The sequence below is a fragment of the Erythrolamprus reginae genome, chromosome 1 (assembly GCF_031021105.1).
Source record: "Erythrolamprus reginae isolate rEryReg1 chromosome 1, rEryReg1.hap1, whole genome shotgun sequence".
NCBI lineage: Eukaryota > Metazoa > Chordata > Lepidosauria > Squamata > Dipsadidae > Erythrolamprus > Erythrolamprus reginae.
Genome location: NC_091950.1, coordinates 144,836,605 through 144,852,544, shown reverse-complemented (window position 1 = coordinate 144,852,544; position 15,940 = coordinate 144,836,605). Strand labels below are relative to the sequence as shown.

Below are 15,940 nucleotides of genomic sequence, written 5' to 3'. Positions count from 1 at the left end.
ATGGGATGTGGAGGCAGGGCTTTGGGAGGCCAAAAATGGCTGTATAAGATGTACTAAGATTTCCACCCTCTTTTAAGGGGGAAAAAGGTGCGTCTTACACTGAAAAATACTGTATGTTAGAAATCTTGTTAGCCATTTAAACATTAGTTTGTATTCACAAAAAGAAAAGGAAATTACAGCACAAATGCACCTCCAATTTGGAAGTTTTTAGTACATTACGATAAATGAAGCAAAAGATCTTGAAATGTTCACATAAATTATTTGACTATAAAAATATATTTATTAAATTCTATGCATTTTGTAACAGATAATATGGAAACTGTCAGTTAAATGCAGGGAAAAATATGTTTTAGGGTTACAAATAGAATAGAATAGAATAGAATTTTATTGGCCAAGTGTGATTGGACACACAAGGAATTTGTCTTGGTGCATATGCTCTCAACGTACATAAAAGAAAAAGATACATTTGTCAAGAATCATGTGGTACAACACTTAATGATTGTCGTAGAGGTCAAATAAGCAATGAAGAAACAATCAATATTAATAAAAAGCTTAGGATACAAGCAACAAGTTACAGTCATACAGTCCTAAGCGGGAGGAAAAGGATGATAGGAATGATGAGAAAAACGAGTAGAAATAGAAGTGCAGATTTAGTAAAAAGTCTGACTGTGTTGAGAGAATTATTTGTTTAGTAGAGTGATGGCGTTTGGGAAAAAAATGTTCTTGTGTCTAGTTGTCTTGGTGTGCAGTGCTCTGTAGCGATGTTTTCAGGGTAGGAGTTGAAACAGTTTGTGTCCAGGATGTGAAGGGTCAGTAAATATTTTCCCCGCCCTCTTTTTGACTGGTGCAGTATACAGGTCATCAATGGAAGGCAGCTTGGCAGCAATTGTTTTTTCTGCAGTTCTGATTATCCTCTTAAATCTGTGTCCATCCTGTTGGGTTGCAGCACCAAACCAGACAGTTATAGAGGTGCAAATGCCAGACTCAATGATTCCTCTGTAGAACTGTATCAGCAGCTCCTTGGGCAGTTTGAGCGTCCTGAGCTGGCACAGAAAGAATATTCTTTGTTGTGCTTTTTTGATGATGTTTTTGATGTTAGGTGACCATTTTAGGTCTTGAGATATGATAGAACCTAGAAATTTGAAGGTCTCTACTGTTGATACTGTGTTGTCTAGTATTGCGAGTGATGGAAGGGTGGAAGGGTTTCTCCTAAAGTCTTATACTTCAAGATCATGGGATTTTTGTGGGAGGAAAGGTCAATGTAATTGTATTATGAACAGAAATGGGGTACTTTTTATAGGATTTTTTTTTGTAAATTGCAGAAATGAATGACCAGTACTGTATCTAAAATCAGACTTCATAGTTTTTGTACTTGCAATTACATATATTTAGATTTCTTCCTACTGCTGAGAATATACATTCCATACAGGGATTCCTTGTACTTCAACCTGAGGACTAGAGAACCTGCCCATTCTAGTTCTCAGAATTTTCAATCTTCTGTAGGGTAGGTAGAAAGAACTTTAACTTAGCAATGGGGGATGGCCCAAAGACAGGCTCTCATTTCCTCTTCCTCAGCCCCAGGCACATCCTACGTTAATTAAAGGAGATTGGTGATGGCTTTTCCCTTTGGATTAGGATTGATCTTTGGTGGAAGAGAAAGTGGTGGTTGTTGGGGAATCTCATCAGCTACTTTCCTCCCTTGTCCTGCATTAATCTCTAAAGCAGCACCCCTCCCTGGCTTGGTTACTGAAGCAGAACAGGGCTAAGTAATGAGGACCTGTTTTAGTGCAACCAACTATCATCTCTTTTTTTTTTGACACTCCCAGGCCTGGAGGAAAACCCTTTAATGTGGTGGCCAGGAGGAAGAGCTCATACATGCTTGTAAATCAAATAGTGGTTGAGTTATCCTTGTTGCTCCACCCCGTATGATTCAGGTGACTGCTTCCTCAATTATTATTATTCAGGCTGGTCACGCAATCATCCAGATTGCGTTTAGATTCCATTAATCATTTTTGTCCACCTATTGAATCCTTCCCAAGGTCCTGGGATAGGCAAATGTTTAATAATGTTCAAAGATTTCATTTCAGGAAGATGATACATTATTAAGTGTTGTATTATCATGAAATGTTGTACCTTATGATTCTTGACAAACGTATCTTTTCTTTTTATTTACACTGAGAGCATATGCACCAAAGACAAATTCCTTGTGTGTCCAATCACACATGGCCAATAAAGAATTCTATTCTATTCTATTCTATTCTATTCTATTCTATTCTATTCTTGCTGTTAATTGCACAGTTAGTCAGATATTTAGGCTACATTTGGCATTTTGGTTTCACTTATCAAGTCTTTCTCAAGTGCCTAGGATGGGCAGATATGGCTGTTTAACAATATTAAAGATATTGTTGCAGGATGTACAGTAAGCCGTTTCAACTAAAGCTGCCTTTTGCAATTGACTGATGTTGAGTTTGTCAATGTTGATGGTGCTCAAGTGGTGTTCCAGAGCTTTTGGAATTAACAACTACAGTGGTACCTCTACTTACGAACTTAATTCGTTCCGTGACCAGGTTCTTAAGTAGAAAAGTTTGTAAGAAGAAGGAATTTTTCCCATAAGAATCAATGTAAAAACAAATAATGTGCGCGATTAGGGAAACCACAGGGAGGGTGGAGGCCCTGTTTCCTCCCAGGAGATTCCTAGAGAGGCCCCATGGAGGCTTCTCCCCACCTTTTCCGGCCCTGTTTCCTCCCAGGCGATTCCTACAGAGGCCCCACAGAAGCTTCTCCCTACCTTTTCTGGTTACAGTTTTGGAGGCTTGGGTTTTGTAAGTGGAAAATGGTTCTTGAGAAGAGGCAAAAAAATATTGAACATCGGTTCCTATCTAGAAAAGTTCGTAAGTACAGGCTTTTATAGTTGAAGTACCACTGTACTACCATTATTGTTCATCCCACCCACCCCCTGCTCTTGCTGAATCTTCTTCCACTGAGCATCACCACCTTTTTAGAAAACATTTTTTTAAGCTGCAAAAATGTTCCAAGCATCAGAGGAAGAGGTTTGCTGGTGACTCATCAGTAGCATCAAGTCAACATCAGACACTAGTTTCAGATTCACTCCCGTTTCCATTCCACCCAAAGTTATCCTTCAACAGAAAAGGAATATTTGGACTGAAAAACCCACATTTTCACAGCCTTGCAATGCACCAGTAACTTTGCCTTTACTTAAGGCAGATTTTGATATTCAATGTCTGATGCTGAGGAGGGCTGGAGGAAAAAAACAGCCGCTTGTTTTTCACAAGCTATTTTTCTTCCTTGTGGCTGTTCTCTGTAAAACCTTGAATCTGCTTTTCTACTCTATATAACGGGTGAAATTCAAAATTTTCCCTTAACGGTTCTCTGCGCATGGCTTAATGGGAGTATGCCACCCCACTCCAGGGGAAGGATATTGCAAAATCTTCATTCCTTCCCCACTCCTGGGGAAAGGATATTGCAAAATCTCCATTCTCACCCCATTCTGGGGCACCCAGAGGTGATTTTTGCCAGTTCTCTGAACTATTCAAAATTTCCGCTACCAGTTCTCCATAACCTGTCAGAACTTGGTGAATTTCATAACTGCATACATGCACACAAATACAAATATGTATCTATTTCTTTCAAACAAATTCCATATGTATTTTCCCCAAAGAAATTAAGTCCTAGTTCATAGTCAATTTTCAGAGGCTAATATTATAAGAAAAAAATGGACTTGTGCTCTCTGTCCGAATAGATATAAACAAAATAAAATAGTTATTGAGTTCTTCCTGAAGTGTGAAAAATACATGCAGTTCGTTTTGGGGGTGGGGGAGGTAGTGAGAGGAGATTAACTATTGATTTTGGTAAATTCTAACAAGCATCTACATTTTTCAACAAATGCTCAAAACTGATTGTGTGAATCCAGTTACTACAGGATTTAAAAAGATGTAAAAGATCTAAAGTAGGAGAAATATTTTGAACGTAAACATTTCTAGTCGATAGAATCAGTATCAATGGACTGGGGGAATTATATTCAAAACATCTGGAAGGTCCCAGATCTCTAACCTTATTCCAGAAAACGAACCTGAAATGTTGTGCAACATTTTGAAAGAGGAATTTTGTTTCCAATTTCTCACATCATGCTATCTTGTTGATAATTGTGTGTGTGTTTTTGCTTTGATTAAAGCTCACATAGTACTTAAAGTGCCGGATTTGAACTACTAGTGGTCTTATTCCCACTTCCTATAAAGGATTATTGTTGCGATGGCAAATTGTGATACAATTACGTGTTAATGTGAAAAGGCTACTATAATCTTTACTTAAACAATGAGATACAGTGTCAGCTTGTTAATGCATTCTGTTTGGGAAAAATAGGAAGAATGCTTTCTCCATTACGTTAAGAATTTGGAGACGGCATCTGATGATGCATATGAAATGTTTCACTATGTGGCATTGCATTGCAGAAATACCATTTCACAATGTTCTACATTCAATCAGCTCATTAGGTCAGCCCAAGTATCATGTGTTCCCTGCAGCTCCCTAAGGATGTTAGCAGTTAAACCAATAACCGTGGAAAACCCATAAGGATGTACTTCGTTCCCTTATGATTTTAAAGACACTTCCTCATGGCCATGGGGTGCATGTCTCCAGTTCCTCAGTGGTTGCAATTAGCAGTGTGCTAATCATTTGGAAACCAGGAGACACTTTGTTCTAGTCAGTTTCTCTCACCCAGCTCACCTCACAGTCACAGGATTGTCGTGGGGAAAATAGGAGGAGGAAAGAGTGTTATGTACGTTTGCCAGCTTAAATTATTTATAAAATTTTGAAAGAGATCCATTTCTCACGTGCTGTCTTGTTGATAATTGTCTCTGTGTTTTTGCTTGGATTAAAGCTTCACACAGCACAATAAGGGCAGGATAAAGCTCTAATAAATGCACAAAAATAAATAAACACTAAGTCTGTAATGCGCTCATTGATCTCAGAATCAGGAACATATATCTGGCAAAACCAGGCTCTCTGGTTTAAATTGACTTCCTGCATCGCATAAGACTATCATACTTTCAAAAGAGCAGAGAAGTTATTTTTTTAGCAAGGGAAAAAAATCCCAAGTCTAGTGTTCTTTTTAAAAAGCACCTTGACATTAAGACCCAGCAAACACTTTGACAGGTGCTAGTCAGCCTTACATTGGCAGAAGACTATGAATAATAATAATAATAATAATAATAATAATAATAATAATATAATTAAGATAAGATAATAAGATTATTATTATTATTATTATTATAGTAATAGTAATAATAATAATAATTATTATTATTACTATTACTAACTATTATTAGATTTGTATGCCACTCTTCTGCGAAGACTCGGGGCGGCTCACAACATAACAGCAATACAATATAAATACAAATCTAATGTTAAAATCTTTAAAAAACTAATTTAACCAGCCTTTCTTGTAGCCCAGCCAAAACCATCTGTCAGAAACCGAAGCCTCAATTGGAGCTGGGCAGATCTAAGCGAGGCCGTGTCATCGGCCCTATTCCTGATGAAATGTTCTAGATCAGTGATGGCGAACCTTTTTTAGTTTGCATGCGAAAGGTGTGTGTGTGCACGCTAACACACGTGTGCATGCCCACACCCATTCCCTTCCCCCACGTGTGCACCCATTCCCTTCCCCCCACACTACCCCTGCACATGTGTACAACACCCACCACTGTCCCAGGCCTCACTGAAGCCTGGACAGTGGGAAAAAATGGGCAAACCGGAAGTTTGGAAAATTGGATTTCGGGTTTGTCCGTTGTGCTGTTTTTCGCACCCCAGAGGCTTCAGGTAAGTTTCCTGAAGCCCCAGAGTGCAAAAAGTAACACATTGGGCAAACAAAAAGTCCTTTTTTCCAAACTTCCAGTTTGCCTGTTGTGCTGGATTTTGTACGCTGCAGCTTCAGGAAGCTTCCCTGAGGCCACCGGAGAGCGAAATGATCTTCGCCAAGGCCAAAGGTCAGCTGGCCAGCATCCGTATGTGCGCTGGAGGTGACACCTCGTGTGCCCTCCAGTATGGCTCCAGTTGCCACCTGTGACACATGTGCCATAGGTTCGCCATCTCTGTTCTAGATTGTGTCCATGACCAAAGTTGTGACAGAAAACAGGATGAATCTGTTCTAAATCTGTAACACCTAAGTTCCCTTCCACTAAACGTGTGTTTTGGGAAATGTAATGAGTGAAAAAGAAAGAGTAAGTATTAATATTATTATTATTATTATTATTATTATTATTATTATTTATTGTTATTATTTATTAGATTTGTATGCCGCCCCTCTCCGCAGACTCGGGGTGGCGCACACAACAATGATAAAAACAATATATAATGACAAATCTAATAATTAGAATCTAAAATAACAATGGTACATTTAAAAAATCTAAAAAGCAAGGAACCCCAATATAAAAAAACATGCATACAGTCATATCATGCACAAAGAACTACACTGGCAGGGGGAGATGTCTCAGTTCCCCCACGCTTGACAACAGAGGTGGGTTTTAAGGAGTTTACGAAAGGCAAGGAGGGTGGGGGCAGTTCTAATCTCTGGAGGGAGCTGATTCCAGAGGGTCGGAGCCGCCACTGAGAAGGCTCTTAATAATAATAATTTATTAGATTTGTATGCCGCCCCTCTCCGAAGACTCGGGGCTGCTCTTCCCCTGGGTCCCGCCAGACGACATTGTTTAGTCGACGGGACCTGGAGAAGACCAACTCTGTGGAACCTAACCGGCCGCTGGGATTCGTGCGCCAGAAGGCGGTCTCGCAATATGGCCGGTCTGATGCATAGGTAGTGGCAGAAATAGTTGATATCATGGGTCCATTTGAAAATAAGACTCCATTTGTCTGAAAAGGAAGAGCAGAGACAATCTGAGGCTGAATAACCACACTCAATCAAAAGCTGTCAGGAAAGCTATATGAATAAAGCAGATGAGTCATCCATACAGTGTCTGCCAGTTTCTGGTTTGCTCTAGACCACTGGTAATCAGCATGGTGACTAGGTTAGCCCTAATTTGGCTTGCAGGTACTAAGTATTCTGATTCAGAATGGATGGCGCCTACAGTTGAAATTGCCCTTAGAATAGGGATGAGCAAGCTTCTGGTGGCTGGTATCCAAGCTGAACACTTTGCAAAACCTATACGATCAAGCAAGAGGTGGAAAGCAGTGTATCACGTAAAAATGGGCAGAAGAAAGGTTTCTCCTGTTTGGGGGCTGTGAGATTTACTTTCTTTCGAATGGTGCTATTAGCCTATTTTATGTGTTATGCTGCAGTATTTATTTCCAGTCTCAAAAAGATGAGAAACTGCTGACAACTTTCAGCAAGGCAGATTTTACGAGAGATGCAAAGAAGAGATGCATCTCTTAAATGCAGGGGAAACTTAGCCTGGAAAGCAACAAGCCTAAGGGGAGAACTAAACCAGCTACAACTTTATTTCACAGTGAGCTTCCAGGAAAGTGCTGTGGTTCGTAGTGCTAATGTGATTTGTCGTCACATTCAAACCAAAGTAGCTGGGCAGGAAATACTGTTCTTTTCTGCTAGTAAAGATCATTTTTGAATGCTCTTTTCTGAGATATCCCATCCCAGAAAAGCAAAATTCAGAAGACAAATAGAGTGGACAGTTTAAGAGAGATTTCAAATGAATGCAGTGGAATGTAAAACAATGCATTTATTTTTGATAGCACCTACTTTATCTTCACTAATCTAAAAACCACAACAACATAGTAAGCCCTGGATATTATTTTGATGAGAAATCAACAAGCAATGCCAGACTTCAGGATTGTTACAAGAAAACAGCCTACGTATGTCAAACTCAATTTGAAGGAGAATTCATTCTTATCTTATTTAACTGTTTGGCTTATATAACAGGATATTAAAAATTAATGTGAATATAAAGATGTTTTTTCAATGATTAATAACTTCTTTGTGCTGTCAGAAGGGCATTGAAATCACTGTTGTAGGATGTAAATAGATTGAACATCAAATTAGATATATTTCAGAATTGAAGTATTTAATTAATACTTAAATTAAGTATTAATTAATTTAATTTTTAAAAATTGGCTTTGTGGGGAAAAATATAGATAAGACATGCCAATCATAGTTTATAGGATAAGTACTGTGTTTTTCCCCTTTATTCATTTAAACATAAAATATTGATTTCGACACTTCTCATTTTACAAGATTAGCATTTTCCAAAAAAAACAACAACAACCAAAACCCCAACCATTGAAGGTTACCAATGTTTTATAGGGACTAGTGGTGTCCGCCACACCACCACCCAGTTTACTGCAACAGAAAATCTAGCATCTAAGCATTTCCATCAATCTTACTCAATGCAACTTTTTAAAAAGGATAATAGAAAGGAACAAGATGTTATTAGGAGCCTTACTTTTGGGTCTGGGGAAGTTTCCTCAGCAGGAGAAGAGTGAAAAAATACTACAGTGGTGCCTCTACTTAAGAACTTAATTTGTTCTGTGACCAGGTTCTTAAGTAGAAAAGTTTGTAAATAAAGCAATTTTTCCCATAGGAATCAATGTAAAAGCAAATAATGCGTGCAAACCCATTAGGAAAGAAATAAAAGCTCGGAATTTGGGTGAGCGGAGGAGGAGGAGGACAGCCGCTGCCCAGAGTGAAGGGAGTGTTTCTTTTCTCTGGGTGCTGGCAGAGGTTTATTAGTTCTCCAAGCGCCCAGAGAAAGGAAAATGCTTTGTTCGCTCTGGACTGCCAAAGCCTCCTTAAGCGCCACTGAAAGGCTCCTTTGGCAGCCCAGAAAAGCCCGAGATGGCCGGGATTAAAGGGGGAATGGCAGGAAACTGGCCAGGCCTTCGTGCCGCTCTCAAATTTCCTGGGAATTTTTTCCGGGCTCGTGTTCTTAAGTAGAAAACAATTCTTAAGAAGAGGCAAAAAAAATCTTGAACACCCGGTTCTTATTTAGAAAAGTTCTTAGGTAGAGGCACCACTGTACTTCATGAAAGGAAGATGATGCATACTAATGTGCTATATATACCACATCTCTTAAGTTGCTGGCTTCAAATACAGTGGAGGAAGACAATGTCTCATTGCAGTATGGAACTAACATTCAGCTCAAATGTGCCATCAGCACATTGAGAACGTTTCCACATGCAGTATAATCCTATATAGTTCTCAGCCTTCGTGACCACACAAATTTGCTTCCAATTAATTTTCAGTTCCATCATGGCACAAAGTGAATGGCAACGAGCAATTGAAAGGAGAAACCACGGATGGGCCATCTAAGAACTCCCAATGAGGTCCGATACTATTTTCTCCCTACCTTATAGAGACAGAATGCTGGTTGTTGGCCATTACCATTTCTTCAGCAGTAGTGATGAGCACAATCATAGTAAGGACGAAGACAATTGTTTTGACAACGTATCTAAGGGCCTCGCAGCTATGTAGAACTTTCCAGAATGAGGACAAGGGTGGGGCACTGAATATTTCCTTGGCAAATGTCATTGGTGATGAAGCAGAATTTCTCATGCCACAGCAAGCGCCTTCCAAAGCCTTCCTCATTCTCTTTAGAAAGAACAATCAAGATCAGGCAGGACGTACTCTATACTTGACATCCATTGGGGACTAGTGGTTAGAGGGCAGTACTACAAGCTACTTCTGCTGATCACCAGCTGCCAGAAGTTTGGCAGATCGAATCTCAGTAGGCTCAAGTTTGACTCAGCCTTCAATCCCTCCAAGGTTGGTAAAATGAGGACCCAGCTTTTTGGGGAGCAATATACTTACTCTCTGTAAACCGCTTAGAGAGGGCTGCTTCGAGTCTTCGGAGAGGGGCGGCATACAAATCTAATTAATAATAATAATAATAATAATAATAATAATAATAATATGCTATTGCTAAATGCTATGCTATTGCTAATAATATCCTTTAAACTCCTTTTATTAAGACACCACCCCTACCCCTTTCAAAATTACAAAAGAAAAGTGATACACCATTGAGGGACCTACATTCGGCAGGGAAGGGTCGGTTGACTGTTCCACAGACACATACAGCAACATGAAAATTGCAGGGCCTTTCAAGATCTGGCCCCATGTCTGTGGAACTGTCTTCCCTTAGAGCTTCAGGTTGAGGAGAATTTTCTCCGCTTCCGCAAGGCATTAATGACATTCCTCTTTGATTCAGCAGATTGAAACATCCTTGTTCTAAGGGATCAGCAAGAGGGGAAGAAATTGGAGAGGTTGGGAATGTTTCTAACAAGTTTTGTGGTTTTATTAGTTGTGTTTTAACTAAGTGTGTGTATTGTTTACTGTCTCTTTTTGTTAGTTGTATATGGTTTGCTGTCGTGTCCTTTGTTAAAAGGGCATTATAAATAAATGTTTTTTATTATTATTATTATTATTATTATTATTATTATTATTATTATTATTATTATTATTATGTCAGTACAACACAGCAAACGAGATCACTATGCTGGATTTAGTATTTCATCACCAGTCGGGCGCTTCCCACACACCTAGGACTGAGTGATGTAGCAGTGAATTATGTTTGCCGATCCCAGTAAAGCGGCCTTTTGCAATTGACAGATGGAGATTTTGTCAATTCTGATGGTTTTCAAATGTCCGCTGAGATCCTTTGGCACTGCGCCCAGCGTGCCAAGTACCACTGGGACCACTTTCACTGGCTTATGCCAGAGTCGTTGCAGCTCGATTTTTAGATCTTCGTATTTCACTAATTTCTCTAGCTGCTTCTCCTCAATTCTGCTGTCTCCTGGGATTGCGATGTCAATGATCCATACTTTTTCTCCACGATCACAATGTCTGGTGTGTTATGCTTCAGAATTCGGTCAGTCTGAAGTCGGAAGTCCCACATTAGTTTTGCTTGCTTATTTTCGACCACTTTTTCGGGCTTATGATCCCACCAGTTCTTTGCCACTGGTAAATGGTAGTTCTAGCACAAGTTCCAGTGGATCATCTGTGCCACAGCATCCTGTCTATGCTTATAGTCAATCTGTGCGATCTTTTTGCAGCAGCTGAGTATGTGATCGATTGTTTCATCTGTTTCTTTACAGAGTAAAGAATTATTATTATTATTATTATTAGTGTTATTATTATTTATTATTCTTCAGATTCGTATAGCATTTATATAAAAAGCAAGGAAATCTCTGGGTTGCGTGGGAGGGAGAATGAGTGGACTCTGTCCCTGGTGGGCAGAAGAACAGTGGAAGCAGTGAAGTAAGATGGAATCAGTGAGGCTGGGCTGGGCTTGGGTGTGGCATACCCTGAAAAATGCCATGGGATAGTCTTTAATGAAGCGCGAGTGGCCGGGGCGGGCTGCGTGCTTCATAGGTGAGTCACCCAAGTGGGAGGCATTGACATGAGTAATAATGCGCTAGATTTTTATGGCAGCTTTACAGGCATAGCCATATTCCTATCCTTGGTCTGAACATAAAGATATATTGTAGATATTTCTGTCTCCGACAGAGGAAAACAGAAACCCCAAGCAAGCTAAACGAAGAATCATTTTTTGTGGCATTCCTAACAATGCAGGAATGTGCCTTAGTGTTCCATATAATGTTTCCTATTACTTAGAGCTTTTGGGCTGTACTATTTATCTTTTCTATTAGCATCCAAAATTTCACTCTCAAAATGCTAAGTTTTATTTTTTATTTTTTAGAATTACATCATTTATGGTGTGCTAATACACTTAGGAAATGGGGTTTCTCTTTGGGGCTAAGAGCATTATTTCAGCCAAATAGTTAAATATTTGACAGAAAAACAGTAGTTTAAGGCAACAGCCCCCAACCTTTTGGGAGTTAGGGACCGGTTCGGTGGAGAGCAGGTTTTCTGTGGATGGTGTGTGTGTGTTTTGTGTGCATGTGATGGTTTCTCACACTGCAGGCATCCTGCACACATGTGGATGGGACTTCTGTTTGCTTCTGGTTCCTGCTAGGCCATAGACCGGTGCTGGTCCTTGGCCCTGAGGTTGGAGTTGGGGACCCATGGTTTAAAGCAGGGCTCTCTAACCTTGGCAACTTTTAAGACTTCTGGACCTTAACTTCCAGCCAGCTTTGTAAAAACACTTGGGGAAGTGTTTTTAATAGGAAAGTGAACACAAGAACAAGGGGCACAATCCGAGGTTAGTTGGGGGAAAGATCAGAAGCAACGTGAGAAAATATTATTTTACTGAAAGAATATTATTTTACTGAAAGAGTTTGCTTGGAACAAACTTCCAGCAGATGGGGTTGGTTAAAAAAACACAGTAACTCAATGTAAACATGCCTGGGATAAACATACAAAATACAAAAAATAGTATAAGGGCAGACTAGATGGACCATGAGGTTATTTTCTGCCGCCAATCTTCTACGTTTCTATGTTTCTAAGGTTAAAGACCCCAGGTTTAAGGTACATGATGAATGTATTTCAAAAAAATTATTATCTATAAAACATCAAATGCTTAATGTACATTAATGAAGCCAAATCACTAACACCCAATCCCTGTATCCTGTCAAGTATTAGATCACTTAAAATTAGGCCTTGCTGAAAATAATTATTTGCCTCAGCTTTGCCTTTACCTCAGCTTTGAACATACACTTTGAATCCGGATGGGATCTTTAAGAAGTCACTGTTCTCTTTAAAAATAAGAGGGGCAATTTGGTATAATGGCCAAAGCACCAGGGGAGCGTGAATTCTAATTCTGCTTTAGGGAAGCAACCAGCTAGGTGGTCTTATGCCAGTCTCTCTCTATATACCCTATGAATGAGGCCATGGCAAACCATTCCCCAAAAAATATTGCCAAGAAAACACTGGGAATTCTGGCATGTGGGTTTAGTACCAGGGTAGGAAAAGTGGGCTCTTCTCTGACTTGTGGACTTCAACTCCCAGAATTCCTGAGGCAATCATGCTAGCTCAGGAATTCTGGTAGTTGAAGTCCACACGTCACAGAAGAGCCCACTTTGCCTACCCCTGGTTTAGTGCACCTCAAATCACTTATTGCATGGAGGATTCCTCTTGTCACCTTTCCATAGGACTAAGGCAGTTGTCCAGGCAATTGCTAGGAGTCAAAATTAATTAATTAATTTGTTTGTTTGTTTTGTCAAGTACGTATTGGAGATATGTAAAGATATAATAATATTTCCCGAGCGACCTGAAAAATCTCCAGAATCTACTAGCGTTATATGGGTAGGAAACAAGAATAGGAGTTTCCAAAAGGGAAAAAGGGGGAAAAAAGAGAGACATTATGTAAGAATCTTTTCATCCTAGAACAATCTTGGTAACCTTTAGGCTACACTGGATTGGACTTGAGGTGAATCCAAGTAACATGTTTTGTAATGAAATCACCTATCTTGGTTTCAGGCAAATAGTACTAGGGATTTTTCTTCCCCCCCCCCCCCTACTGAAACTTTACACATGCAGACACACATCTTCTAAAGTTGCTATTTGCATCTGGGGAAGTCTTAATTGGCCATGATTGCTTTTAACTGTTGCTATTGGAAACGTTTCCTGTGCAAAAGGGAAAGAAAAAAAACCAGAAAAAATTCTGCTGACATGTCAGATTAGTACAAGAATACACGCAGCCATTTTGCTTGTATGAGAGAAGGGTGGAACAAATAGGGTTGATGGGAGATAAAGATTGCTTGAAAAAAGGATTTTTCCAGTGAACTCTTCCCCCCCTCTAGTCCCGTCGACTAAGCAATGTCGTCTGGCGGGGCCCAGGGGAAGAGCCTTCTCTGTGGCGGCCCCAGCCCTCTGGAATCAACTCCCCCTGGAGATCAGAATTGCCCCCACCCTCCTTGCTCTTTTAAGTTGTTGAAAACTCAACTTTGCCACCAGGCATGGGGAAATTGACCTCCCCTAATTACTGTTTTATGTATGTTTGATTGGGTTGTGTGATTATTTTATTAATAAGGGTTTTTAAATTGTGTTTTTAGATATTGGATTTGTACTTTGTTATTATTGTTATGAGCCACCCCGAGTTCTCAGAGAGGGGCGGCATACAAATCTAATAAATTATTATTATTATTATTATTATTATTATTATTATTATTATTATTATCATCATCAGAATATCCTGAACCACTCCAAGCTAAAAGAGCTATCTGTTCCCAGGTTCTGAGCCATGTGTGTAGATTTGATTTGTGTAATTGATTTGGGGGGAAAATATATTCAACGAGAGTGAACAAGGCAAGTCCTTCTCTCCTATGATTTCTCTAGGGCGGTGGTTCTCAACCTGGGGGGGGTCAAGACCCTTTTGGGGGGGCTCTAACGACCATTTCACAGGGGTCGCCTAAGACCATGGGGGGGGGGAAATTCCCACGATATTAGGAACTAAAGCTTCTATTCTGGTGCCTTGGAACATATTTTTACAATCTGACCAATCAGGAATTTACAGTGGGTGTGTCCCTCTGACCTTCCAGCCAATCAGCTTAAAGCTCTGTTGGGAGAATTGGCGCTAGACTTATGGTTGGGGGTCACCACAACATGAGGAACTGTGTTAAGGGGTCGTGGCATCAGAAAGGTTGAGAACCACTGCGTCTAGTGAGTGGTAGGGTGTGGCGGAAGGAGGGGTGGGGAACGGGGCATGTAGGCTTTGCTCCCCCGGTCACAGTGCTCCCTTTGCCCACAGCTCCTTACAAGTGTGCTCCCTGCAGGAGATTCGTGGGGGATCCTTGCCTTCCTGTGTGCCACGCTTTGGAACCTGCCCGGGGTGCCTGCACTGAACCGCACGGACCAAGTGACCACCAGACAGTCCATCCAGCAGATGTACGACCTTACTCGCTATCTGGAACACCAGCTGCACGCGCTTGCGGCCACTTATGTGAGTGTAGATGCTTTGGGAGAATGGAAGCAGCCGAGCTGTGCAACCGCCTGGACATTCTTTCCTTGCTTCTTTCCCCTTTCCTTGAACCCTCTCTATTTATTTATTTATTTTCCCCTGCCCAACTGGCCTCCTTGGAAAATTCTGCCTCCTTGTTCCCCTCCATTGGGATATCTCTGCAGCAAAGGAAGAGCCAGGGTTCTCTGGGAATTCTGGCATGTGGGTTTCGTGCCAGGGTAGGCAAAGTGGGCTCTTCTCTGACTTATGGACTTCAACTCCCAGAATTCCTGAGGCAATCATGCTAGCTCAGGAATTCTGGGAGTTGAAGTCCACACGTCACAGAAGAGCCCACTTTGCCTACCCCTGGTTTAGTGCCCCTCAGATCACTTATTGCATGGAGGATTCCGCTTGTCACCTTTCCATAGTACTAAGGCAGTTGTTCTTTTCTTTTTTTCCCTCTCCTTCATTCTGGAAATTAAAATGATGCAAGAAGTGGTAGGGAAAGATATATAAGCGCTGCAAACAGAAAACAGTGTCATTTGGAAGCTTCATAAAACTGGTGGACATAGTTCCCTCTACGCTGAGCAGTGAGCAATCGCTCATTTAAAAATCATCATCAACTGAGAGTTTTCCAAACCTGCCCAGAAGCCAAGAGGGAAGGAGAGAGAGAGGAAGAGAGGAAGAGAGAGAAACAGATAGAAAAAAGAGAGGAAGGAAAAGAGGAAGAAAAAGAATGGGAGTAAGGAAGAGAGAAAGAAAATCAAAATCTAGTTTGAAACTAGCTCAACTATTTAAGTGGCATTTTGATATTGATAGAGTTGCCCTATTATGAGCTCACTGTTATAGACACACAGTACAGTATTTTATTTTGAAATTCTCTGAGGCAAAACAGGGTGGGTTTTTTGTTTGTTTGTTTGTTTGTTTGTTTATTTATTTATTTATTTATTTATTATTTCTGTGCCGCCCAGTCCCGAAGGGACTGCCGCTCAGACACTATACTTTTCCGCCCACCCCCCAAAAAAATTAGAGGGAACACTGCTGGTGGATGTGGTTATATAACCAGATGAGTGAAGGGCTGCAAATATTTTTACTACCACACTGTGGGCGTGGCTTATTTTGTGGGT

General features: G+C 40.5%; 1 protein-coding gene across 1 annotated transcript in view; it reads left to right on the top strand.

The window, feature by feature from the left end:
* The window catches only part of CLCF1 (cardiotrophin like cytokine factor 1), a 76,567-nt gene that overhangs the window by 49,510 nt on the left and 11,117 nt on the right, over window positions 1-15,940 (top strand). The window contains exon 2 of the mRNA XM_070736602.1: window positions 14,650-14,816. Within this exon, the coding sequence (XP_070592703.1) occupies window positions 14,650-14,816 (167 nt within the window). The remainder of the gene's footprint in view (window positions 1-14,649; window positions 14,817-15,940) is intronic.